General features: G+C 49.3%; 1 protein-coding gene across 1 annotated transcript; it reads left to right on the forward strand.

The window, feature by feature from the left end:
* Positions 1-867: 867 nt before the first annotated feature.
* PRODH (proline dehydrogenase 1) lies at positions 868-21,306 on the forward strand. Its single transcript, XM_083590189.1, has 14 exons — positions 868-1,372; positions 2,815-3,023; positions 7,196-7,230; positions 8,414-8,557; positions 9,917-9,981; positions 10,103-10,219; positions 12,465-12,544; positions 14,386-14,467; positions 16,892-16,984; positions 17,793-17,939; positions 18,358-18,533; positions 19,171-19,269; positions 19,409-19,497; positions 20,658-21,306. Exons 1-14 carry the CDS (start codon positions 1,019-1,021, stop codon positions 20,849-20,851), a joined length of 1,884 nt encoding a protein of 627 aa, XP_083446315.1. The 5' UTR covers positions 868-1,018; the 3' UTR covers positions 20,852-21,306.
* The last annotated feature ends 6,088 nt before the right edge of the window (positions 21,307-27,394 follow it).

A 27,394-nucleotide genomic window follows, 5' to 3' on the forward strand; every position in this document is an offset into this window, starting at 1 on the left:
AAGTGAGGTTACAGGGACCAGACAGAGGGCCTTCTTGATAGTGGCGCCCACCCTGTCGAACACCCTCCCTTCAGATGTGAAGGAAATAAGCAGCTATCCTATCTTTAAAAGACATCTGAAGGCAGCCCTGTTCAGGGAAGTTTTTAATATTTAGTACTGTACTGTTTTTAACATTTGTTTGGAAGCCGCCCAGAGTGGCTGGGGAAACTCAGCCAGATGGGTGGGGTATAAATAATAAATTAATAATTAATAATAATAACCTAAATTACAAGTCACCAGTGTGGTGTAGTGGTTAGAGTGTGGGACTAAGACCTGGGAGAGAGCTGGTTTCAAATCTCCAATTGGTTAGGCAGCTCACTGGGTGACCCTGGGCCAGGCAGTCGCTGCCTCTCAGGGCAACTCAGCCTCACAAGGTTTGCTGTTGGGATTAAATGAGGAGGGGGAGAAGAATGTAGGCCACCTTGAGCTCTTTCCTTGAAGAAAAAAGGTGGGACACACACAGAGAGTACATTTATTATTAGAAGACAAAACAGTCCCTACCCACAGGCTCTCGATTCAGTAGACATGTTACAAAAGGAAAAGGGACCGCGGAGGGAAGAGGAAAGCAAACATCAGAGCAGCAGCTCCTTCCCTGGTCCATAGATAGAGCAAAGTGTTGCTCTTTCCTATGAGGCAGGGATGCAGTTTCCCAGGTGGGTGACGACGTCCTGGCAGATGCCAGAGGCGAGTCTGCTTGGGTTCCGGTCCTAAAGCTACGCATTCTAATCCAGATTCACGTGAAGCGCAGCAAACGTCAAGCGGGTCTGTTGCGCCACAGAAGGCTCGCGGTGGGCGTGGTCTCGCGGAGGGGCGAGTCTCCTTTAACCAATAAGGAAGCTGCCCGGTGGGCAACCAGAAGCGAGTGGGCGCGGCACCGGAGGGCGGTGTCCCCCCCCCAAGCGTGCGCTCCAGCCAATGGAAGGGCGCGGTGGGCGTGGCCAGAGGACGACGGAGCCTATTTAAACTCGCCGGGGCTCTGATGCCGTCTTTTACAGCAGCCATGGCCGGGCGTTGTCGCACCTCCAAAGGCGCGTTGTTGGCGCTGCGCGCAGCCCAGTCCTTCGCCTCGCGGAGCTGTCCGCGTTCTGCCACGGCCGCTGCTCCGGCGCCGGCACCTGCGGAGCAGCCTTTGGCTGACCCTGCCCAGCCGCCCCCAGCCTCATCCTCCGGTGCGCGCCTCCAGCAGCCGCCGACTCCGCTGCCTCCGCCCCCCGCGGTGGACTTCGCGGACGCGCAAGAGGCTTTCCGGAGCAAGAGCAGCGGCGAGCTGGCCCGGGGGCTCTTGGTGCTCGGCCTCTGCTCGCTCGAGCCGCTGGTGGAGCACGGCGACAAGGTGAGGAGGCGGTCGAGCGCGGGGCGCCGCGCAGGATACGCGCTCCGTTGCTTTCGCTTTCCTTTCATCTCTTTACAGTATTATTCATTTCTTTCTCCGCTCTCTTTTCGTCAATTCCTTTCTTTTTCTCTTTCTTTTTCTCTCACCCTTTCCTTCCATTTCTGTTTCTCCTTTCTTTCCTTCCTTCCTTCCTTCTTTCTTTCCGTAGGAGCCAACTTCTAGGGACCGAGGACCCTTCAGCCCCCCCCATTAAATATCTGAAGGGGCTGTGCAACCCCAAAGTTGGTGGGCATTGCCATTTAGCTAGTGTACATGTGTCACATCTTGTGATCGATTATACGGGGCGAGCCTTACCTGCCCCCCCCCCCCATATTTTATTCAAGTTGTCACCCCTGCTTCCTTCTCCATCTTTCGTTCCCTTTCTCTCCTTCCCATTGCCGGCCACTCTCCTTGTGTGTGATGCCTCTCACACAAAGGCTGTTGCCATGAGAACCTGCTTGCCCTTTGATGCTCCATAAGGAATGGTAGGGTAGAGGGTAGGGAGACCGACAGTAGGTGGCGCCAGAGCCAATGGCAGGTAGAGCCCCCCTCAGGCGCCTTGTAAGTCAAAAGGAAGGTGGGGTGGTGGCAGCTGAGACTGGTGGGACAGCACCTGCATTTGCCCTACCAGAGCAGCCTCCAGTGGCAAGTGTGGTATAGTGGGAGACCAGGGTTCAGTTCCCCACTTGGCCATGAAGCTTAGGGTATCAGCCTTCCCCTGTCAGCATAACCTACCTCACAGGGTTGTTGTGAGGATAAAATGAGGCGGGGGAGAACCATGTTTGCCACCTTGAGCTCCTTGGAGAAAAAGGTGGGATACAAATGCAATAAGACATGTCCCAAGTTGCCTTGTTAGAAGTGGGTAATGGGGAACAATAAAAACCCTGAATGTTGTAGGTTTATATTAAAATACATGTGTTTGTTCAAAGCATTTGCACCTTTCCTTTCAGTCACTGCCCCCACCCAACCCCATTGAGTGGCTTACAAATGCATAAAAGCTGTGCAGCTCCTTTCCCTAGGGTTTATGATCTAAAAAGTCATGACACAAAAAGAAAAGTGGATGAGGAGGACAGAGGAGCACATGCAGAGAGGGGCAGCAAATTCCTTGATTTTGCAATGTTATTTGAAAAAAAAAAGTCCTGAAAATGTATTTTTTTTTCTTCCTGAGCAGTTGTGAAGTCATGCTATCTGCTCTTCCCCTGACCTATGTGCAAGTGAAAAAGCTAGATGGCTTGCATGTCAGTTTTTGTGAAAATAAATGCTCGTGGAAGCCGCCAGCCCTGCTGTGGCTGCAGCCCCAATGACTCCTAGTACACCTTCGAAGCTTAGCAGGGCCCTTTTTAGAGCAAAGTTGCCTTTCTGCTTCCTCCTCCATTTTAACCCCCTGACTCTGCGTCCTACAGCTGATGAGCTTCAGCCGGAAGCTGTTGGGCCAGTGGCTCTTTGAGAAGCTGATGAAACTGACCTTCTACGGGCAGTTTGTGGCCGGCGAGGACCAAGAAGCCATCAAGCCTCTCATCCGGCGCTACAGCGCCTGCGGCGTGGGCTCCGTGCTGGACTACAGCGTGGAAGAGGACCTGACCACCGAGGAGGCTGAGAAGAAGGAACTGGAGTGAGTGAGAGGCTGCTTTGTGGCGGCTCAGCTGGAGGAGTGTTTGTGTGTGGCTGGGCTCAAGCCACTTACTATGTTGCAACGGGAGCTTCCTTCCTTGGGCGTGTTGCATTGCATGAGAAGGAAATGTGAGAGGAAAGAGGCAGAGGGCAGCAGTGGCGTAGCGTGGGTTGTCAGCACCCGGGGCAAGGCAAGTAATTTGCGGCCCCTAACCCATGGATTTTAGCACTCGAGCCAGGTAGGGGCAGAGAGCTGTGAGTGCGAGCGCCCCCCCCCCAGATGTTGCGCCCGGTGCAGCCGGCCCCCCCCTGCACCCCCCACGCTACGCCACTGGAGGGCAGGAAAGTAAAGAGGTCTTGGCTTTGCATGAGAAAGGTGTGTGTGTCCTTGGTTGGGGGGAAGAAGTGGCTTATGTAATTTCCAAGCGTTGACTTGCTTGCAAGGGATAGGTCAGCTGCTTTGCTCTGTCACCTTTGCTGAAAGATAGGAGTGGTTTTGGCAGGTGGTTTCCCCAGCTGCAGGCAGCTGCAACGGGTTGAAACTGCCCCACAGCAAGGAGGAGGACCGGTTTGGGGGGATGTTTAGCCGAAGACAGGCTGAGTGATGAAAGAATCCAGGTGGTGTGCATGTTTGGGGCTGCCCAGGGGACAGTGCCGGAAGAGAGATCCACAAGACAATTATTTCAGCAATGTGCAACGGCCAAGTTCATACCTACCCCTTTCTTCCTGCTCCTTTTCCTGTGCGTTGTCTCTCTCGGCAAACTTATCTTCCTTGCAAGCGTATCTCGAGGCTTCAGGCAGGGTGGAGAGGAAAACAAATACGCTTTGCATGGATTGTTTTTGGAAACACAAGCTGTGCCAAAGACATGATTGACAGGAGAGCTTAAAACGGGTGTGCTATAGCTCAACGGTAGGACATCTGTACTGTGCATAGAAAGTCTCCAGTTCAGTCCCCAGCATCTCCAGGTTACAAGGCTAGACATGTCTCCTGCCTGAAACCTTGAGAGAGGGGCTGCCGGTCAGTGTAGGCAGTGCTGAGCTCAATGGATGAATAGTCTGTACGGTGCTACCTTGGTTCTCAAACTTAATCTGTTCCAGGAGTCCGTTTGACTCCTGAAACGATTCGAAAACCAAGACACGGCTTCCGAAAAACGTTCGCAAACCAGAACACTTCTGGGTTTGCGGCGTTCGGGAGCCAATTTGTTCGACAACTAAGCCGTTCGAGAACCAAGGTACCACTGTGTGGCTGGGGGGGGGGTAGAGCACTTGCTTAGCGTGCAAGTTCAATCCTTGGCATTCTCAAGTATGTTTGCTCAGTGCCTGAAACTCTAGAGCACAGCTTTCCATACTTTTCAGACGTGCATCATTTTGCGACACAGCAATTCAGTTTTCCTAGCAAACCGGAGGTTGAACTAACCCCTTTCCAGCCCCGGGAGGAGCACAGGGAGCGTCTGCATGACACGGCTACATGCTGCAGCCGACACAAAGTTTGGAAAGCTCTGGGCTGTCCCACAGAAGATGGAGTAAGCCTGTTTTCTGGTGCTCCCAGAGGGGAGGGCATAAACCAGTAGATTCAAATGGCAAGATAGGAGGCTGTCGTTCGGGATATTTTTCTGGCACTCAGAGCTGTGTGGCAGTGGAAAGGACTACCGTAGACTCTCCAATAAACAGAGGTCGGTTGGCCACCTGTCATGGATTCTTCAGCTGTGGTTCCCGCTTTGCAGCGGCTTGGGCTTGAGGGTCTCTTGGGGTCCCTTCCGGCTCTATGAGGCTATGAACCCAGTTCCCATAGCTGTTTGGCAGGAGGCCATGGTGAAACCAAAGCTGCCTTTGCGTCACAAGGTGGATTGTTCTCTCTCTGCTTGGTACGCAGTGTGCAACTTGGGGCTTGCCAAAAGGAGGGGAGGAAATCCAAACACTCGGGCAGCGTGATTGGATGGGGGCAAGCCTCCCCTTTCCTTTGGTCTGCTGATGGGAAGGCGGGTCCCTTACGCAAACAGAGCAGCTGCCTGTAACATGTGCAGAGGCTGCCTGAGAGCCCCTGCTGGGGAGCCTGTGGGGAGGGGAAAGGTTGCAGCTTTGGGGACAGCTTTGTGGTTTATAGGAAAGGCAAGTAAGAGGCAAGAGGAGAGGAGTTTATAAAATCATGCCATGGAGGAAGCGGATAGAGAAAAGCTTTTTCTCACTCTCTAGAACCTGGACACATGTAAGGAAGGTGAATCCTGGAATTGTAGAATTGGAAGGGACCCTGTGGGTCATCTAGTCCAACCCCCTGCACTGCAGGAATCTTTCACCCAATGTGGGCCTCGAACCCGCAACCTTAAGATTAAGAGTGTCATGCTCTACCAGCTGAGCTATCCCAGATTCAGGACTTCTTAATGCGCTGCATAGTTGAACTGTGGAACTCCCTGCCACAGGAGGCAGTGACAGCCCCCAGCTTGGTGGCTTTAATAGGATTGGACAAATTCAGGGAGGCTGAGGCAATTGATGGCTACTGTGTGCTGCTGCACAGTTTTTAAAATGGGGCATGGCATGGAGAGCACATAGGGATAAGTTTTTCTCCCTCTGTCCTTCCCATTCATCTCCACCTAAAATCCTTCCTGCTGGTAAGTATAGACCAGTGTTCCCCAAACTTTGGGCTCCAGCTGTTTTTTTGACTACAGCTCCCATCATCCCTAGCTAGCAAGACCAGTGGTCAGGGATGATGGGAATTGTAGTCCAAAACCAGCTGCGGGCCCAAGTTAGGGAAAAACTGCTCTAGGCAATACTGAGACAGGCCAGTGGTTTGTCAGACTCACAGTATAAAGCTGCTTGGTGTCAGCTGCTGGGGAATGAACCCAAGATGTTTTGTGTTCAGAGTTTGTGCTCTTTCACTAAACTGCTCCATGCTGCCTTACTAAAGTTTGCTCTAAAATCTGCCTCCCTTCCTCTTCTCCCACCCTCCAAAATTCCCTTCTGCTTAGGTACAAGCTTATGAGCTCAGCCAGCCTCGCTAATCCTTGTCACAGGGGCAACCTTACAATAATGGAACAGGTCAGGTTTCTGCCGAGTGCTTGGGTTGCAAACTCCCTGTAAGGCGGGCTCCCGTCCAGTGAACTTGAGTTCACTGGTTCCTTTAACTCTTTCCTGCTGTTTCATAACTGCAGCCCCCCGCCCACACTTCCTGTCGTTCTGGAATTCGTTCTGCGGAGCGGAAAAGCTGGCTGTGAGCACATGGAATCCCGGCCACTTGGGAACTTTTGTGCTTGAGCAAGCAGGAGAAAAGTTAAATGGGGATGGGGAAGAGTTGTCATTTTGTTTGCAAAGCCTAGATGAGTGCATCCCTGACCATGCTTGATTTTAGTGGGCTGTATCCAGCATTCTCTGTCCACAAATTGCACCGTGGGCCAGCAGCATCTAGAAACTGCACAGCAGAGGAGTTCAGTGCACAAACTGTGCAACAGCTGATTCTTATTGTGCAATTCTATAGCCTGGGCTATACGATCGCAAGTCAAACGTAGCAGCTCGGAGCATGCTAGATTTGCATGTTGCTGATGACCTCGGGCAGGCACTTGTGACTTTCACTGACAGCAGCATGCTGGCTCCTTCCCACGTGAAGCCCAGAGTGTATAAAGCCTGCCTGCACCCTCCCACGCATGGCTTGGCTGGACTTGCTATTTGCAGTGACTCATCAGTCGCCTGGGGCGAGTCTGCAAAGAACAGGGGCAAGCACACTTCAGGCTTGCAGGGTTTATTACGTTATTGTTTCATTAGAACCACAAGGTCCTCCAAGCACAAGTGGATGAGAAGTGATCTGAGAGCTGTGCACCCAGTCCCATCGTGCAAAAATCCGCTCCTGGATTTCCCACCAAGCTTTATTAATCTCAGCAGGCCAACTTAGAAAAGGGGTGAAGGAAGCCAGCTTCTTGCTAATGTTCAATAGGCTTTCGCCAGCCTAGCTCCCTCTGGATGCTGTCAGACTACAGTTCCCATCATCCCTGACCATCAGCCATACTGTCTGGGGCTGATGGGAACTGGAGTCCAACATCTGGAAGAGGCAATAGATTAGCTGGGGGAAGGGAGGCTGCATTTAAACAACTGGGTGTCAGAAATCTGCTGCAAGCCGCACAGAGACCTGCCATTTGCCTGCCTCTGGTTGCTGAAATAAGGCTTGTGTTCATCTTTTTGTTTCAGCTCCTGTACCTCTGCATTTGAGAAGGAGACTGGCAGTAAGTAAAGCAGCTTTCATGTTTCTAGTCCTTAGTGTTTGCCTTCTCTTCCTCCCCCTGCCAAGTGTCTTGATTCTCCAGATCGCTCCCCACTCCCTCCCCCCCCCCGGGGTCTTCATTAATGTGAATTTTTCCCATGGCAGAAAAATGGAGCAACCTCTTTTTTGTATTTCCTTTGGGGTAGAGCAGGCATAGGCAAACTCGGCCCTCCAGATGTTTTGGGACTACAACTCCAATCATCCCTAGCTAACATGACCAGTGGTCAGGGATGATGGGAACTGTAGTCTCAAAACATCTGGAGGGCTGAGTTTGCCTATGCCTGGTGTAGAGGAATCTCCTTTTAATTGGGTGTCCCGAAGGCCAACGAAAACCACACAGCCATTTTATTTACTAAAATAAAGGTCTATCTAGCTAGGTAGTATCTGCACCGACTGGCAGAGGCAGCCTCACAGCTTTTTAGCAAGTGGAGCAGCTATGTCGCCACCAAACAAAGGCCTTTCACTATATTGAGTTGCACCATTCGTCTCTCGAGCTCAGCATCGTCTCCTCTGGTAGCATCTGTCCAGGGTTCAAGCAGGGAGTTTCTCCAGGCCTTGTTGTTGTTCTACTGCATCTTTTTCAATAGTCCATGTTTTATATAACTCTAACTCCATCGTGCGTGCTACATTACAAGTGTTATTGCAATCCTGTTAATGTTTTCATCTGCTTACAGTGGTCTCCTTGATAAATTATAAATTTTCCCCATTCTTTCTTGAAATTTTGGTCTTCTTGGTTCCTGAGCCTTTCTGGTCAGTTTTGCCATTTCAGCCTAGTCCAACAGTATCAAAGTGATTTCTTGGCAGCTGCTTCATTCCAGAAATTGTCCTAAGGTCCCAGTGTAGATTGCAGCAGAAAACACAGCTATACATCTATTTAAAACAACTAACAACCCTAAGACTAAGAGGGGGGTGCTAGGAATGTATACCTCAAGTGTCAAAGAGGCCTAGAAAGGAACTGGTGCAGCTGCTTTCAAACAGGGGGTTACATGAGATCCAAATGGAACCCTGGCCTGTAATCCAGTGGCTGCATTTTGGACCAGCTGAAGTTTCCAAGTTGTCTTCAAGTGCAGCCCCACGTAGAGCGCATTGCAGTAGTCCACTTGCTCTCACTTCCTGTCCTGTCTCTCTCTCTTCCCCCACCCCAGAGCAAAGAGAGAAGCGCTACAGCGTGCACCGCAAGTTTGGCGACCGGCGGGACGGGGTCATCAGCGCCCGCACCTACTTCTATGCGGATGAAGCCAAATGTGACCGGCACATGGACACCTTCCTGCGATGCATCGAGGCTTCTGGTAGGCAGGATAAGCCCCTCTGGGAAACAGTAACATAATGAATCCTGCACTGACTCTTGCAGCAGCCTAGTTGGACAGCCAGCGGGTTGCTTGGGGAGATGAGCCAGAAATCAAATTTGCTATATTATGGTGTAAACTCCACTTCATATCAGCCATGCTTGGGTACCCTTTTGAGAGCCAAGGAGTTGATTTTTTTCATATCACAGTAAACCGTGGTTTGCTCTTCCCAGTGAACAAGCAGTGTGTAAGCACACATAGCTGAATCACACCTACCTTGCACTAGGAGCACCAAACAAGTCCTGGTTTAGGATGTAGCGATCAGATGGGATTACTATGAGGAATTATAAAATATGCATCGAGCCATTGTGTCCACGATGAAAGCATTATGTTGACTGGGTTCGATTCACTGACAATAGTTTCTGATCAAATCCCACAAGCTTCTGCATCTCTGATTTCTCTACACCTGACAGGCACGTATAAGCATTCTGAAACACAGGCCAGTTGCTTCATCAGACATCCTCAGTGCATAAAGGTAGTAGGTTACTTTGATGTAGTTTGTTAATTTTAGGGCCAGGAAATAGTTTCACATGGAGGTGATAAAGATGCCTAATCTTTCCTTGCCATCCTTTCTCTCCTGTTTATTGCTGTTTATGACCTCCGTAGTTTCCTAAAAGCATTCCTCCTTGCTTCCTCTTTTATTTATTCTGAACTACACATGCAGGCTCAAGTAGGAAATAAGTTTTTGTAGTTAGAAGAATTTCTTCTGATATGACTTTGTTCCACGTGGGGTTTTTGAAATGCTCAGACGAAATCTGACTGGTTCTTACTAACACTGTGTAAAAAGTTCTTTTGTGAATAAAACGATCTGGGCCACAGGGTGTGGAGAGAGGGATTATTATTGGCACCCCTCCCAGAGTCTTGCTGGTCAAGCCTCGTGTGTATTCTGTTAATCAGAGTCCAATCCTTCCTTTGCTTTGGGGGCATGCAAAAACCCAGCAGCTGATCTGCACGGATCAGCTGAGATGGCGTTGCCTGTGGTCGCTCCAGCTGCGGCTGCCTTGGAGCCCCCAGAGGGCTGGCTAACATTGAATGTGGCTCGCTGTCCACAAAACGGCTAGCCGCCTCTGCAATAAACACAGCATCTTAGTAATTGTGATACACAAAGCAGCCCAATGTGATGTTGTGGCTAAAAGAGGCCGATATGGATTACTAGACTCTGGATTTTAATCTCGACCTGGCCTGGCCTACCTCTTAGGGTTATTTTGAGGACGAAATGCAGGCTACCCCCACAGGGTGCTGCCCACGTCTTCATGGAGGAAGGGGCAAAGAGGGTGACCATGCTTTGCCTTTTTTTGGCAGGTGGCAGTTCAGAAGACGGCTTTTCTGCCATTAAGCTGACCGCACTGGGGAGGCCTCAGTTCCTGGTAAGCAGAACCGACAAAATGTGCATGTGAAATTTTGCAGTTCTGATTTTTCCCCTGGAAAGGCCACGTTGCTGATGCCAGCACGTAACTGACATGCTCCTCTCTCTCCCTCTTTTTCCAGCTGCAGTTCTCAGAGGTGCTGGTGAAATGGAGGCGATTTTTCCACCAGCTGGCCGCCGAGCAGGGCAAGGTGGGTCTGGCTGCCCTGGAGACCAAGCTGGAGGTGGAGAAGCTGCAGGTGAGTCTTTGTGCTCTGGTCCCTGGTGGGATGGTTGGGGGAGCAGCGGGGGCTGATGGAGTTTCTTCCAGAGGCCCCTGCCTCATTTCTCTGAGGACAAAACGGGGCTGAGATCAGCCAAAATCCAGCCTTCACTGCCCCTCCGGAAAGGTGCTAGGCCAGGCTTCCCCCAGCCCTGGGGCCCTGCAGATGTTGTTGGACTACAACTCCCATCAGCCCCCAGGCAGCACAGCCATTTTGTTTTTTTTTTAATAAATTTTTATTGGTTTTTCCACACATAATACAAAACAATACAACACAATACATAGACATACAAACATATAAACACGTATACTTTCTTAACCTTTCTTTTCTTGAACCTTCTTTCAGCGACTTCCCCATACCTCCCCTTTCTGCATCCCTGTTATCAATCTTTTCAGCATCCCCTAATTTCAAGCAGCACAGCCATTTTGGACTACAGCTCCCATCAGCCCCCAGCCGGTACTGTGCTTCTTCCATCAGCCCTGGCATCATGCAGCCATGTGAAGCTGGGGCTGGTGGGAATTGTAGTCCAAGACATCTAGAGGGCCTCAGGTTACAGAAAAGGCCTCTTCACGTTTGAACCTCTGATTCGTTCATTTATTAGGTCAGTTGGTTAGAGTGTGGTGCTGATAACGCCAAGGTTTCAGGTTTGATCCACGTATGGGACAGCCGCATATTCCTGCATTGCAGGGGGTTGGACTAGATGATCCTCAGGGTCCCCTCCATCTCTACAATTCTGTGATTCTATTGGCCAGGTTGATCAGGCAGCCCATCACTGGAGGATCCCAGGGTGGAGTGTGCAAGTGCCACATGGCAAATAACTGGGCACCAAGCAAAATACAATAAACATTATTCATTTTTTAAAAAGCCAAAGCATTTAAAACCAAAACGTTAAAAACGCTAAGAAAAAGCATGCGCGCGCGCACACACACACACACACACACACACTTTCCAGGTTTGTGCACTTCACTGATTTTACAATCAATTTGACATTTCAAAACTTGACTTCCTTCCCCCTCTTTCTGCGGCTCCTTAAATTTATTTTTAATATCTTCTGCATATCCAAATTAACTTAACTTGATCATTTATTCATCTTCAAATATATACTCTTATGAAACTGCAGGTTAATACAATAAGCCTGCCAATGTTCTTATCTGTTTACAATTTATCTGTAAACATTCAAAAACCATTTCCATTCTTCTATAAAAAGTTTGTTACCTTGATTTCTTATTCTTCCGGTAAGCTTCGCCATTTCTGCATATTCTATATGTTTTTGTATCCATTCTTCCTTTGCTGCGATAAAGCATGCTCTCTTTGGCTTCAGACAAAGAGCAAACTTGAACCTGAAACAAGCTGAGGTCCCCTTACCTAGAGCAGATGGATTATTGATCCCTTATTAGTTCCAGTAGCAAAATCATACCTCCACGCATAGAAGCATCATATCTCTGAAAACCTGATTGTGGGAGGGTGTGAGTAGTTTTCGGCCGCCATGCGCCATCTGTAGTATTTTCCTGGAGGCGCCTGTTAGATAGAAACAAGAGCCTGAACTATAGTAAACCTTTGGGTGTGATTTGGCAGGGGGTTCATTCCTCTTCTGTAAAAGGAGCGGAGGGGGGGAGGCAGGAGAGACTATTTCTGGAATTCACCCCTGGCTTTCACATTCCTATCTTGGTGCGCAGAGCTGTGGTGAGTCTCTGATGAAAGAGGGAGCTCTTCTGGGGCTCAGGAGATCTGCAGCAAAATCCTTCCAGCTCTCTACTTTATTCAAAGCCAACTTGGTTTTGAGAAGCTGTGTCTGTTCCCTGCTCGAAAGTCCACACCTACAAAGCCGCTGTTAGCACCATGTGTGAGGCAGAAGGTTTGAGGGGACGGTGAGGGGAGATGCTTGAATTATTTACACCCAAACACCCCAGCTTGTTGCTCAGTCAACCCACTGAAATTATCTTCAGTGGGTATCTGAGTAAGCCTGACATCAAATAGTACCTTGTAAGTTTCAGAAGTGGTGTCTTGTTTTCGTTTTTCCTCCTCCCTCCTCAATCTTTTTTCCTTTTGTGTTGTGTCTTTTTTTCTCCCCATGTTCCTCTTTTTTTCAACGATTGCAAGCCTGATCATGCATCTTGTCAAGCTATTCTGGAATCCCTTTCGGGGAGCGATAAACAGCATAACAATGTCTTAAATATTCATAATTAACCATTAAAATGGGTTCGTTTTGGTTTCTTGGCAGGAAGCACTGGCCAAGCTGGGGGTTGCCACTAAGTCGGAGAGTCAGCACTGGTTCACAGGCGAGAAATTGGGCATGTCAGGGTAAGCCCCCTTGCTTCTGAGTCCAAGGAACAAGACTATGGGGGTGGCTTTGTAGAGCAGTGGGGAGGACAACACACATGTTGGGGAATCGGCTGGGCTGTTTCTGGGGCAGTGGTGAATGGCTGGCACGTCTGGGGACATGAACACAAAGGGATTAGAACGAATCTTGAAAATGTCAGCACAAGGGTAGGGAACTACCGTATTTTTCGTTCTATAAGACGCACCAGACCATAAGACGCACCTAGTTTTTGGAGGAGGAAAGCAAGAAAAAAAATATTCTGAATCTCAGAAGCCAGAACAGCAAGAGGGATCTCTGCGCAGCGAAAGCAGCGATCCCTCTTGCTGTTCTGGCTTCTGGGATAGCTGCGCAGCCTGCATTTGCTCCATAAGACGAACACACATTTCCCCTTACAGTGGTACCTCTGGTTACATACGCTTCAGGTTACATACGCTTCAGCTTACAGACTCCGCTAACCCAGAAATAGTGCTTCAAGTTAAGAACTTTGCTTCAGAATAAGAACAGAAATCGTGCACCAGCAGCGCGGCGGCAGCAGGAGGCCCCATTAGCTAAAGTGGTGCTTCAGGTTAAGAACAGTTTCAGGTTAAGAATGGACCTCTGGAATTAAGTATTTAACCTGAGGTACCACTGTACTTTTTAGGAGGGAAAAAGTGAGTCTTATAGAGCAAAAAATACGGTAATATAGAACATGCAGAGTTTCTTTCTATCATGTGGTCCATCCAGCTCAATATTGTCAACACTGTCTGGCAGCAGCCCTCCAGGGTTTCATGCAGGGAGTCCTACCGAGAAATTCCAGGAATTGAACCTGCGACCTTCTGGATGCAAAGCTCTGCCACTGAGCCATGGTCCCCATGTGGACTTCCAGGTGCTAACGGACACCAACTCGCATCTTCCCTGACTGTGTGCTATCAGTGCTGATAGGAGTCCATCAGGGTCCCTATGATTCCCTACCCTTGAATTTTAGGCTTTGCTTTTCTAATGAAAATAAAGCCGTGTCACGTATGATGAATTCCAGCTGCAAAAATCCAGAGCCCTCCTTCCTTAGGGTGGATTTAGGCATCTTGGTGTCTGGGAAGGGCACATCCCTGCATGAGCTTCTGAGGCTGGGTGAGGCTCCTGTTCCCCATTCTGGCCGGGGTGGGTTGTAGCTCGGGAACAGAGCCGCCGCCTTGCATGCAGAAGGTCCCAGGTTCTATCCCCAGGTAGGACTGGAAGAGGCTCCTGCCTGAAAATCTCTCTGCACAGCCACTGCTGCCTGTCAGAGTGGACACTACTGAACTAGGTGGCCCCAATGGACTGACACTTAAGCTCCAGCTTCCTATGTCTTCGGAGAAGGACCATAACTTGGAGGTAGAGCATTGGTTTTGTGTGCAGAAGGTCTAGCAAAGACTCCCTGTGTGAAAATCTGGAGAGCTGCTGCCAGTCAGTGCGGGCAACACTTAGCTCGAGTGACCAATAGTCTGGCACTGAGGTCCAGCTCTGAGGGCCTTCTGGTGGCTCCCTCACTGCAAAAAGCGAAGTTGCAGGGAACTAGGCAGAGGGCCTACTTGGTAGTGGTGCCCTCCCTGTGGAACGCCCTCCCATCAAGAAAATAAACAACTCTCTGACTTTTAGAAGACATCTGAAGGCAGCCCTGTTTAGAAGCTTTTAATATTTGATGAATTGTTGTATTTTAATATTTTGCTGGAAGCTGCCCAGAGTGGCCAGGGCTACCCAGTCAGATGGACTGCATGTAAATAATAAAATTATTGTTATTAAGTTACCTGCCTTTCAAAGCCTGGTCCTGCAACAGTTCCGTTCTCTTTCTACCCTTCACCCCCAGAACAGTGGACCTGCTCGACTGGAACAGCCTAATTGATTCCCGGACGGAGATCTCCAAACTCTTGCTTACTCCAAACATTAAGGTAAATGGCTTGCAAGGAGGGGCAGGGGGGGACATACATAGGTCCCTCAGGGTGCTGGAAAAAGTAACCCTTCCTGTCATCTTCTCCACTATCAAAATGAAAGCAGCGAGATCCTTGGGACACCTGAAATTATTGACAGAGTTGGAGCGTCTCCCGCTCTGAGGAAAGTTTGCAGTGTTTGGGAATTTTCCCAAACTTGGGTTTCCAGCTGTTTTTGAACTACAGTTCCCATCATCCCTGATCACTGGTCCTGCTAGCTAGGGATGCTGGGAGTTGTAGTCCAAAAACAGCTGGAGACCCAAGTTTGGGAATAGCTGGTTTAGAGAAAAGGCAACATGATAGAGGCAAACATATAATGATTCATGCCACGGATGAAGTGGATAGACAAAAGGTTTTTCTGTTTTAATTTGTTTGAAGCCACCCAGAGTGGCTGGGGTAACCCAGTCAGATGGGCGGTATATGAATTATTATTTTGGACTCCAGCTTCTGTCAGTCCTTATCATCATATGCCATAAGTGGCTGAGGCTTAATCCAAAGTAGCTGAGGACCAGTTGGTTGGCCAAGGCTGCACTAGATCTGGCTGTGCATGTTAACAGTCATCCAGTTTCTATATCACCAGCTGTGCTTTAATCTCTCCTCTCCAGCCGAGGGAGAAACCAGGTTGGGTAGCAGCTATCGGCAGCAGGGCTGATCCCAGAGCTGGTGCCTGGCTGGCGCCCTCTTTTGGCTACAAAACACATTAATCAGTTCCTTAAATGGTAAAGGGACACCTGACCATTAGGTCCAGTCGTGGCCAACTCTGGGGTTGTGGAGCTCATCTCGCTTTACTGGCCGAGGGAGCTGGCGTACAGCTTCCGGGTCATGTGGCCAGCATGACTAAGCCGCTTCTGGCGAACCAGAGCAGCGCACGGAAACGCCGTTTACCTTCCCGCCAAAGCGGTACCTATTTATCTACTTGCACTGGCATGCTTTCGAACTGCTAGGTTGGCAGGAGCAGGGACAGAGCAACAGGAGCTCACCCCGTCACAGGGATTCGAACCGCCAACCTTCTGATTGGCAAGCCCTAGGCTCTGTGGTTTAGATCACAGCGCCACCTGCATCCCTAATCAGTTGCTTAGTTGCTCTTTATTATTGCTATTGTCTTTGATATATTAATTGCCTTCTGATAACTTTTAAAAGACAAAAATGGCACATAGTTTGAAAGCAAGACAAAAACCCTAACAAGTTGAACGCTTGTAGACCAATTTATTCAGCTGGGAAATCCTGTTGGATCAAGTCTTCAGTTGCTTCTGGAAAGTGCAGATAGTTATCCAATTACCTATGGGATGTTGTTAATAGTAATAATAATAAATATATGTATGTATTATTTATATTATTTATATGCCACCCATCTGACTGGGTCTCCCAGCCACTCTGTGGCTTCCAGCAAATTACAAAACCACTTTTCTCTTTTATTTAGTACTACTACAGTCGTACCTTGGAAGGCAAACAGAATCCATTCCGGAAGTCCGTTCAACTTCCAAAACGTTCAAAAACTAAATCGCGGCTTCTGATTGGCTGCAGGAAGGTCCTGCAGCCAAATAGAAGCTGTGGAAGCTCCATCAGACATTCGGGTTCCAAAAGAATGTTCACAAACTGCAACAATCACTTCCAGGTTTGTGGCATTCGGGAGCCAAAACGTCTGAGTTCCAAGGAGTTCGGGATCCAAGGTACAACTGTGCTTAATATTTTATTGTTAATAATAATGCATACATACTGCTGTCTCACAATACATCAGGGTGGTGTACAGGATCGTAAAGATATTTAAAAGCAATGCAAAGCAGTCCCAAAATTAAATTGGCTACTCAGGGGAGACTTTAGACAACTGCATTAAAAAATCTTCAAGAGATGCAAGCGAGGAGTGTGCCTCTGCTAAGAGAGTGTTCCACAACACTGGACTGGCAAAACCAGATACCCAACTTGTGGCCAAGACCAGCCAGGCCTCTGTAACACAGGAATCAACTAGCTATGGTGCTCCAGATCATCTCTGTGATCAAGCTAGGATATACAAGGGTTCCTTAGGGTATCCTGGATCCAAAAAATTGTGCTATATGATTGCATCTTACGCTCATTTAACCTGAGCAATTTCAGCCTTGCACGGTTGAAATTGCACAGGTTAATCCCACGCAAGGTGGAGCACTTAAAAGCTCTTTGTGTTTTCCAACAGTTTGAGTATATCTGTTTTCCCTTCCAGCGCTACAATTCTATGAATCCTGATACCTTAAAAAAATCCCTTTATTCAGAACCTTGAGGTTCTTAACACAGTGGCAGAGTGATTTGCTGCCATGTAGAATCCTCTTTCTGTGGGTACAATGAGTGTCCCCTGCTCTCCCACCCCCCCAAGAAAAATCTGCCCCACATCCTCAGTCTCTTCCTTTCTTCCAGACAGGGCAGCTGGAGCCACTTCTCTCTCGCTTCACTGAGGAGGAAGAGCGCCAGATGAAGCGAATGCTACAAAGGATGGACGTTCTCGCCAAGGTAAGAATTTGGGGAGAGTTTTTAATCTTTTTCTTCTTCCTGGGTCTGCCTGAGAGAGAGAGAGAAAGAGAGAGAGATGGGCTGTTTGGGTGAGGTGAAGATGCAGGCGCCCATTAAAAATAGCACACGGCCCACAAAAATGGAAAGATGAAATAGTTCCCACCAAAGAAGAATGGATAGGTAAAGGACTATGCTGAAATAAGCCAAGTTAACAGCTAGTGTGGTGTAGAACTAGGGGCGACAGAAGGAAAGAGAGATTGTTGTGTTGTTGTTATGATATAAAAGAGGAAAGATAGGGTGCAGTAAGCAGGAGGAATTAAAAAAAACACTGTGGAAAATGGAATGGGAAGTCAACAAAAGGAAAGAAAAATTATGTCTGTGAGAGGTTTTTGGAAATTGAATTATACATACATACACACACACACATCTATCAATCTACAGTGGTACCTCGGGTTACAGACGCTTCAGGTTACAGACTCTGCTAACCCAGAAATATTACCTCGGGTTAAGAACTTTGCTTCAGGATGAGAACAGAAGTCGTGCAGTGGCAGCAGGAGGCCCCATTAGCTAAAGTGGTGCTTCAGGTTAAGAACAGACCTCCAGGACGAATTAAGTTCTTAACCTGAGGTACCACTGTATTTACCTAATAGCTTGTGGCCCCGTAAGTTCACTCAGAAGGGGAATGCAGCCCTGGGCCAGAAAGGTTCCACCATCTCTGACAGTGGCTTTGGTTAGGTAGCAGAAAACCGACCTCTGGCGATGTCCTCTGTGCTGCTGTGACTCACTCCACCGCCTTGCTTGCTTCCAGAAAGCCGTAGAGACGGGCGTGAGGCTGATGGTGGATGCTGAGCAGACCTACTTCCAGCCAGCCATCAGCCGCCTCACCCTGGAGATGCAGCGGAAGTTCAACCGGGAGAGAGCCTCCGTCTTCAACACCTACCAGTGCTACTTGAAGGTGAGGCGCCAGGCCAGGACTGGGTTCGAGAGGGCTTGCACACAACATGGGTGGGGGTGGCATCCTCAGGATCCGTGCGAGGTTGCGGCTGATGCAGGAGATTCTGTGCGGCAGACCCTGGAACTCTGGAGAGCCACTTCCAATCTGTGTAGGCAACACTAGGGTAGAGGGACCCAATGGCCTCACTCAGTTTAAAGGAGCTTTGTTCTTTGATTGGGAACCATGAGGACCAGAATCTTAGCTCAGTGGTTGAGCACCTGCTTTGCATGCAGATGGTCCCGGGTTCAATCCCCAGCCTGAAACCTTGGGAGAGCTGCTGCCAGTCAGTGTGGGCAATACTGAATGTACTGATTGTAGGCAAAGCGGTTGGTCTGACTCAACGTCAGGCATCTTCTCTGTATTGCCTCCCTGTGAGCAGGATGCTTACGACACGGTGACGGTGGACGTGGAGCTCTCACGCCGGGAAGGCTGGCACTTTGGTGCCAAGCTGGTGAGAGGCGCCTACATGGAGCAGGAGCGCAGCCGGGCAGCCGAAGTGGGCTACGAGGATCCAATCAATCCGACTTACCAAGCGACCAGCGAGATGTACCACAGGTGGGCCTGTTGCTCAGTGGCAGAGGATTTGCCATTCCAGTGCTCGCTTTCCTCTTCCCTCCACAATCCTTTTTCCTTTTATGCTTTGCTTATTATTCCCAGGTTCATTCCCCACTGGCATCTCCAGCTGAAGCTGGGCATATCATCTGCCTGAAACCCCAGAGAGCTGCTGCCAGTCAGTGTAGACAGTACGGGGCTAGATGGATCTGAGTCAGTATAAGGCAGTTTCCTATTTGATTCAGCTCTTTTTTGAACCATATGGACTAGAATCTTATTTTTAGGGAAAGGGCTGAGGCTCAGCAGTAGAGCACCAACTTTGCATGCAGGCAGCCCTAGCTTCAATCTGTAATGGCACCTCCAGGTCGGGCTGGGAATGTCTCCTCCCTGTAGCTCTGGAGAGCCACTGCCAGCCAGTGCAGGCAGCACTGAACTAGATGTAACCCCAACAGTCTGAATCAGTGGAAATGCAGCTTCTGATGTTCCTGTGACATGCATCTTCAGATTTTTGAGAGCCACGGGAGGGAAAATGCAAGCTCAGTAGCAATGGCATGATTACCAATCCCCTCTTGCAGGGGGGGTTGGACTAGATGACCCTTGGTGTTCCCTTCCAACTCCACAATACTGTGATTCCTTGCAGATGCCTGGATTACATCCTCGAGGAGATCCGGCACAGCCGTAAGGCCAACGTGATGGTGGCTTCCCACAACAAAGACACAGTCAAGTTCACACTTCGCAGGTACTGAGGATTGGGGGGACACACACATTGTAGCCCCTGTGCCTCTTGGCAGCTGGGTGCCTCCCAGGCCAGCAAAGCCTCTTGAAGGGGCAGCATTTTGCATAGACCTTAATTGCCCCTCTTCCCTCCCCTTATGCAGGATGGCAGATCTTGGAATCCACCCTTCAGAGAACAAGATCTACTTTGGGCAGCTCCTGGGCATGTGTGACCAAATCACCTTCCCTCTTGGTAAGTGAGCATGTGTGTATTCACGGAACACCCTCACCCCCCCCAAGTTAGAAAGCTGTCGCTGTGAACCATGGGTTCCCCTAAACCAGAGCTTTTTTTCAGCCAGAACTCACCAGAACTGAGTTCCAGCACCTTTCAGATGGATGCCGCTGCCATTATTTCTACATTAGTCATACCTCGGAAGTCGAACAGAATCCGTTCCAGAAGTCTGTTCGACTTCCAAGATGTTCGAAAACCAAGTCACGGCTTCTGATTGGCTGCAGAAAGTTCCTGCAGCCAATCAGAAGCCCCAGAAGCCCCGTCAGACGTTCGGCTTCCAAAAGAACGTTCGAAAACCGGAACACTCACTTCCGGGTTTTGATCGTTCAGAAGCCGGAACGTTCGACTCCCAAGGTGTTCAGGAGCCGAGGTATGACTGTATTTCTTGTAGATCATCATTTTTGGCAGATCAGCTTCTTCTTTGAATTGTACTGTGAAAACTTCAATACAGTGGTACCTCTGGTTACATACGCTTCAGGTTACAGCAGTGGCGTAGCGTGGGGGGTGCAGGGGGGGCCGGCCGCACCGGGCGCAACATCTGGGGGTTAGGGTTAGGGGGCGCAAATCCACGGGTTAGGGGGCGCAAATTACTTGCCTTGCCCCGGGTGCTGACAACCCACACTACGCCACTGGGTTACAGACTCCACTAACCCAGAAATAGTACCTTGTGTTAAGAACTTTGCTTCAGGATGAGAACAGAAATCGCACAGCGGCGGCACAGCAGCAGTGGGAGGCCCCATTAGCTAAAGTGGTACCTCAGGTTAAGAACAGTTTCAGGTTAAGAAAGGACCTCCAGAACGAATTAAGTTCTTAACCCGAGGTACCACTGTATTTTTTCTCTCCAAGAAATGGAGGGAATGAGCAAACTACCAACTTAAAAAAAATTTGAAAAAATAGAGTTTACACACATAACTTTGCAAACCCCTGACGCCCAGCTTGTGGGGCAAAAGTCTGGCAAGCCTGATGAGGCTCGCAGGATGCCAGTTGCACACCCTTGCCTTAAGCATAGAATGCAGCGTTCCTGAAGCTCTGTTTGTCCTCGAATCTGCTCATCCAGCACTGTGGATGGGCCTGTACTGAGGTCTTGTGCCTGCCCCAACTCCCATTCTTTTGTTCTTCAGGTCAGGCGGGGTACCCTGTGTACAAGTACGTTCCGTATGGGCCCGTCAACGAAGTCCTCCCTTACCTTTCCCGGAGAGCCCAGGAGAATCAAGGCTTCATGGCACGAGCCAAGGAGGAGCAGGACTTGCTCTGGATGGAGCTGAAGAGGCGGCTGTTCGCGGGAACCCTTCTCTCCACCCCAGCTTTGCCGTAGACTTGCCTTCCGGGCCCCACTTCCTTGGGGAGGTGGGTTAGGGTAGAACCGTTGGTGCAAAGGTGCGCCGGCGGGGCAAAGAAGGCTTGAAAGCATCCAATGCCATTTTGCCGTTCTTTAAAAAAAACAAAGTGACTGTGCTGTCCCAGTTGGCAGTGGACATTACAGCAGTCCGGGTGTGTTGTATGCTGGGATTGTACATGAGAGGAGCGGGTGAACTTTGTAGAGTGGGAAGGGAATCCCCCTTGCCATGCAGGTATTGAAGTTTCTGTTCCGGCACCAAGGTGCCCTGCCTTTTGCCCTTTGATGGATTGAGAGTGTTTACGTGTATGTGGGAATGTAGGGAGGTAAGAAGGATCAGCTCTGAGTACCACTTGCCACTTCTGGGTTAACCGTAGGCTCTGTAGCACCTAAGATGGAGATGGCTGTCGCTCAATAAAATTAACTCGACTAAAGTTTCTTCGGTCTGTTGCAATGTTAACATTGTGGGCGTTGGTGGGGAAAGGACTCCCAGCCCTCCTGAATGTGAGCCCAGGCTTTGACAGGGCTGGTGTGCAAATCCAGTCTCTCTCACACACCCCTGTCTCCATGCCTCTGTACAGCAGTTCCAGAGCATGGGCAGAAAGCAGCAGAACAGCTGGATGCGTGGACTGCAATTTCTGTGCTGAGTTCAAAGAGACACACATGGAGGCGGCAGAATTCATCAGTAATAGTTTAGGTAAAAGGTAAAGGACCCCTGGATGGTTAAGTCCAATCAAAAGCGACTATGGGGTTGCAGCGCTCATCTCACTTTCAGGCCGAGGGAGCTGGCGTTTGTCCACAGACAGCTTTCTAAGTCATGTGGCCAGCATGACTAAACCACTACTGGCGCAACGGAATACCATGATGGAAACCAGAGCGCATGGAAACACCATTTACGTTCCTCCCGCAGTGGTGCCTATTTATCTACTTACACTGGTGTGCTTTCAAACTGCTAGGTTGGCAGGAGCTGGGACAGAGCAACGGGAGCTCACCCCGTTGCGGGGATTCAAACCACTGACCTTCTGATAGCCCAAGAGGCTCAGTGATTTAGACCACAGCGCCACCCGCATCCCTATAGTAATAGTCTTATTACTATAAGCGTAAAAGGTCTTGCTGGATCTCCCCAGTAAGGTACAAAACCTCAACTCAAAAGAGTGCACCCTGCTACAAAAGCAAAACATGATAGACATAGAAAAGAATACAGAACTGCTCAGTGGTAGATTGATTACCTTGCCTCTGAGCATTGACCTTGAGTCTCACAGACTAAGCAGATAAACAATAGCTGCAAGCATTTTTTGAGAAAGTTTTGCATCCATAAAACTCAAACCTCAACAGGTTTATCCCAGGAGAACCACGGCGATCAGTGGCTACTAGTCACAGTGACTATATTCTGCCTGCACTTTCAGGGGCAGTAAAGGCTGGCTGGGAATCTCAGGTGGAGAAAGCACTGTTGTACTACTTATGGACATAAGAAGAGACTGCTGGATCAGGCCAATGGCTCATCTAGCCCAGCATCCTGTTCTCACGGTGGCCAGGCAGATCCCTGTGGGAAACCCACAAGCAAGGCTTGAGCACAACTGTGTCTCTTCCCTGCTCCTGCAGTTTCCAGCAACTGGTACACAGAAGATTGCTGCCTTGCAGCTGTTTTGCTTGCAGGAGTTCTATAATAGGCTTCTGGCTGGCTACTCTGAGAACAGGATGCTGAACTGAACAGACCTTTGCCCTAATCCAGCAAGGCTTTTCTGATATGCTTATGGGGACGGGTGCAGCCTGGGCCTCTTACTCCTGCCGGCAGGTCTCTCTCCCACCCATTGCCTCTCTGAGGCCTCTGGCACACTGAGGGGGCTTCCAGATTTGCAAGCAGGGTGAGGTTGGCTTAATATTGCAAACAAGTCATTGGAAACAGTTGTGCTTTCACCTGGCAGAAATGGGATAAATGTGAGGGGGGGGCATGCTGAAATATCAGTTTGCATTTCACTGCCATTGTGGGGAAGCTGCAAAATAAAAACTCTTGTACCTTGTATCCAGCATGTGTGCTATGGCTGCATCCTGTGGGAGTGAGTTCCATAGTTTCACTAGGTGGTATGTGAAGAAGTACTTTGTTTTGCCTGTTCCCCTGTTGAGCTTCCTTGAATGCTCCCGACTTCTTGGTATCCAGTGGTCTTATGTGCTGGAATTTGCCAACATTTGTACGTACACACACACACACACACACACACACAACACCTGAAAGGGGGAGAGAAGTACTCAAAGGACGAGCAGAAATGTGAGAAATTGAGGAGCCAGAGTGGTTAATTCTCAGGCTAGAAGCTGGGATACCAGAGTTTGAATCCCACTTGGCCATGAAGCTCAATGGATGACTTTGGGCCAATTGCTCACTCAACCTATCCTACCTCACAGGATTGGTGTGAGCATAAAATGGGGGTAAAGGTAAAGGACCCCTGTCAAAGGCGACTGGGGTTGCAGCGCTCATCTTACTTTCAGGCTGAGGGAGTCGGTGTTTGTCGACAGACAGCTTTCTGGGTTATGTGGCCAGCAGGACTAAGCCGCTTCTGGCACAACGGGACACCGTGATGAGTGCCAGAGTGCACGGAAATGCTATTTACCTTCCCGCCGCAGCAGCACCTATTTATCTACTTGCACTGGTGTGCTTTCAAACTGCTAGGTTGCCAGGAGCTGATCGGCAAGCCCAAGAGGCTCAGTGGTTTAGACCACAGCACCAACCGCATCCCATATAAAATGGGGAGGTGGAAGCCTATACCAGCTTGAGTTCCTTGCAGGATAGGATAAGAATGGAATGAACAAATGAATGGGAAGAGGGGATGGAACAGTGTGACTGGAAACCACTCCATGCTGCAACCCTTTTGTTTCAAGCTATGCCTGTTTGCATATTAATGTGAACTTCCGCTTATGCAACCAAAAGTACCCAGCCACTAGAGAGGTACTGGCGACGGCGGCGTTTTGCACAAGGTAAAGTACCAAAAATGTACAGAAAAATGGGGGAACCCAAGCTAAGAGCTTCCTAAGATCTCAACAGCATGGAATGATGGCTGACTTGAGAGGTGGGGGAACAGATCGGGGAGAGGGAGGGTAGGATGGAAGGGGGGGGGAACAGGAGCACAGGGATTTGGGATTGCATTTGATCCAGCCCTCAATTAATGGTATATGTGCTGTGCTGATGGAATGCCGTTGCACAAGGGGAAACCAAAAGGCATAACCAAAGATGGATGCAGAAGAAGCTTCTGCTCTTGCAGCTGTTGTGTTAGATTCCTTTCTTCTGCAGCTATTGAACCCTGCCATCCCCTAACCCAAGGACTCTTGTACTAGAGGACAGATAATGTTTGCTATGGCTCAGCATTTTTGTTTGACACTTTTAGCAAAATTTTCGACAGTGTCGTGCATGTGGAAGACAACAATCCCTGCCTGCAAGCTCACTATGGGAGAGACACAATACATGAGGAAAAGGGGATGTGAAGGGTAGAGGAAAGTGAATGTTGGAGCAGATACTGCTCCTTGGTTGCTGGATGAGGGCTGGCATGGCCTCTCCCACACCATGATCTTAAAACATCAGCCAGCGTATTGCAAAGTATCAGAACTGAAACATTACAAATGAAAGTGGAATACAATGAAGATCCCTATTTGAAGCAGCCTGACGCGGGTAGCACTGTGGGTTAAACCACAGAGCCTAGAACTTGCCAATCAGAAGGTCAGCTCGTGACGGGGTGAGCTCCTGTTGCTCGGTCCCTGCTCCTGCCAACCTAGCAGTTCGAAAGCACATCAAAGTGCAAGTAGATAAATAGGTACCGCTCCGGCGGGAAGGTAAACGGCGTTTCCGTGCGCTGCTCTGGTTCGCCAGAAGTGGCTTAGTCATGCTGGCCACACAACCAGGAAGCTGTACACCGGCTCCCTCAGCCAATAAAGCAAGATGAGTGCCACAACCCCAGAGTTGGTCACGACTGAACCTAATGGTCAGGGGTCCCTTTACCTTTATCTTGACGGGAAAGCAAAATCTCTCGAAGCATTTCATTTTTTAAAGTTACAAATCTTGTCCACTAGAGGGCAGAGGAGATCAAGCATGTTCCAATTTTCTTGTACAGTGATCATAAATGGTTTGCGTGACATCAGCAAGACTTGAAAAAGCCCTGCACCGTTCACAGTGCCAATGAGAGTCCTGTGTGTGTACCAGGCACAGCCTTCCAGATGTTTTGGACTACAACTCCCATCATACCTGGTTATTGGCTGGTGAAAGAGGCATTCCACAACATCTGGAGGATGCTATGTTGGCTATCCATCACATAGACATTACTTAGCTACATGGACCAGTGGAGAGCTACTGCAGACCCTTGGTCCATTTTGCTCGGTATTGTCTACACTGACTGGCAGCAGCTCTCCAGGGTTTCAGGTGGTCTCTCCCAGCCCTACCCAGAAACACCAGGGATTGAACCTAGGACCAGATGCCGTACCACTGAGCTATATGCAGTATAGCACAACTCCCTGCAACAGAGATTGATTGTTATACATACACACATCCTTCTGCCATTACATGAGCAGTGGGGAATCTGTGGCCCTATATGTGCTGCTGGACTCAACTTTCCAGCATCCCTAACTGTCAGGGACTGGGCAGAGGAGGAATGCTAGAGACCGCTTCCCCAGCCTGACCCTTTCAGAGAAGAAGACAGTTCAGAATTAAAACAGGGGTTTGAGGGAGATCAAAGCTCAGAGGCAGGTAAGGGGGGGAAGCTGGAAAATAATGGGAGACAAGGGAGAAGAAGCACCAGAGGGGGAACAGCTGACAGTATCTTTAGAAAGCATTCCAGACCTCCCCTCCCCTCCCCTCCCAGAACCCGGCAAGCATTGAAAGTAGGAGAGCAAAGGGCTCAGAGGCAAAGGGCACTTCTCAGCACCTGTAGTGATGACGCATGAAGAGAGAGAGGGAGGGAGGGAGTGGAGACTCACTCAGGGCAATGCCATGATCTCCAAGAGGCTGCATTTCCAAGCCTCTCTCTCTCTGAATATTGAATAAAAAGCAGTTGGTAAGAACTTTTGCTTGTCTTATCCATTCCTGGCGACCTGCCGTGGGGGTTGGATCCACTGCCACCTGACACTAACCATTGGTCATGCTGGCTGGGGCTGATGGAAGCTTGAGTCCATTGGCACCTGAAGAGCTGAAAGAAGCACGCAAGCTGGCTGATGTTGAAAGAGGAACCAGACAATACTCAACAGTGAGCCAGTTCAAAGTTCATCCTACAATTGGGACACGAGGCTTGGTGGTCTCCCCAGTGAGTGCTGCCTTGTGGCAGGGCTGTTTTGGTGGCGGTTCCCTAGTAGTGGAATGCCCTCCCTAGTGAGCTGCTCCTGTCTCCATCACTACAGTGGCACCTTGGGTTAAGAACTTAATTCTTTCCAGAGGTCTGTTCTTAACCTGAAACGGTTCTTAACCTGAGGCGCGCTTTCGCTAATGGGGCCTCCTGTTGCTGCTGCGCCGCTGGCATGTGATTTCTGTTCTTATCCTGGGGCAAAGTTCTTAACCTGGAGCAACCACTTCCTGGTTAGCGGAGTTTGTAACCCAAAGCGTCTGTAACCCGAAGCATCTGTAACCCAAGGTACTACTATATTCACTTTTCAGTTTCATGTCACCTTCATTTAAGAAGGATATTGACAACCTAGAATGTGTGCAGAGAAAGGTGACCAAGGTGGTAAAAGTGTCTGGAAATCAAGCCTTATGAGGAATGGTTGAGGAAGTTGGATATATTTAGCTTGGAGGAAACTAAGGGGTGATATGAAAGCCATCTTCAAATATCTAAATGGTTGTCCCATGGAAGATGGAGCAAGCTTGTTTTCTCCTGCTCCAGCAGGGAGGACCCGAACCAATGGATTCAAATGACAGGAAATGAGATTCTGACACTTTCTGAAGAACTTTCTGAGGGTAAGAGCTGTTTGACCATGGAAAGGATACCCTTGGAAGGCAGTGGACTCTCCTTCGCTGGAGGTTTTTAAACAGACATTGGATGGCCATCTATCAGGGGTTATTTAGCTGTGATTCCTGCATTGCGGGGGGCTGGACTAGATGACCCTCGGCGTCCCTTCCAGCTCTAGGAGGGGTATGAAAGCATTCATCTCTACCCAGGTGCATTTAGTGGCTGAAGAATCCTGCTCTCTGAACAGAAGCATCCTACCACTTCTTGCATGCGAGAGGATGCCACAGGTGCAAATGACTATGAAAAGCTGGTATCACTGCATCAAGTTCATCAGTTTTGCTGAATCAATTAAACTGAACAGTTTTAATTGGATTTTCATTCAACGCAACCAGTTGCTACTGTATGAAATTTCACTGCGTTATTCTCTTCCTTCATGCAAACTGCTATCCTGAATAATGCTTTTTATAGAGTAACGGGCACTGGGGATGAGTTTATGGAACCGAGTGGGGAGGTGGCCGGAACCACTGGCGGTGAATCAAACCGTGCGATCCTAAACTAGGGAGTTTAAAACTACGCTTGGGCTTCCCCTCTTTCCCCCCCCCCC

The sequence above is a fragment of the Podarcis filfolensis genome (assembly GCF_964270895.1).
Source record: "Podarcis filfolensis genome assembly, chromosome: 16".
NCBI classification, from domain to species: Eukaryota; Metazoa; Chordata; class Lepidosauria; order Squamata; family Lacertidae; genus Podarcis; species Podarcis filfolensis.

Excerpts from the sequence above, each read along its gene's own strand:
- PRODH (XM_083590189.1), top strand. The coding sequence starts at position 1,019 with ATGCCGTCTTTTACAGCAGCCATGGCCGGGCGTTGTCGCACCTCCAAA. Across the intron at positions 10,220-12,464 it reads TGGAGGTGGAGAAGCTGCAG|GAAGCACTGGCCAAGCTGGG; the intron begins GTGAGTCTTTGT and ends GTTTCTTGGCAG. Across the intron at positions 14,468-16,891 it reads TGCTTACTCCAAACATTAAG|ACAGGGCAGCTGGAGCCACT; the intron begins GTAAATGGCTTG and ends CCTTTCTTCCAG.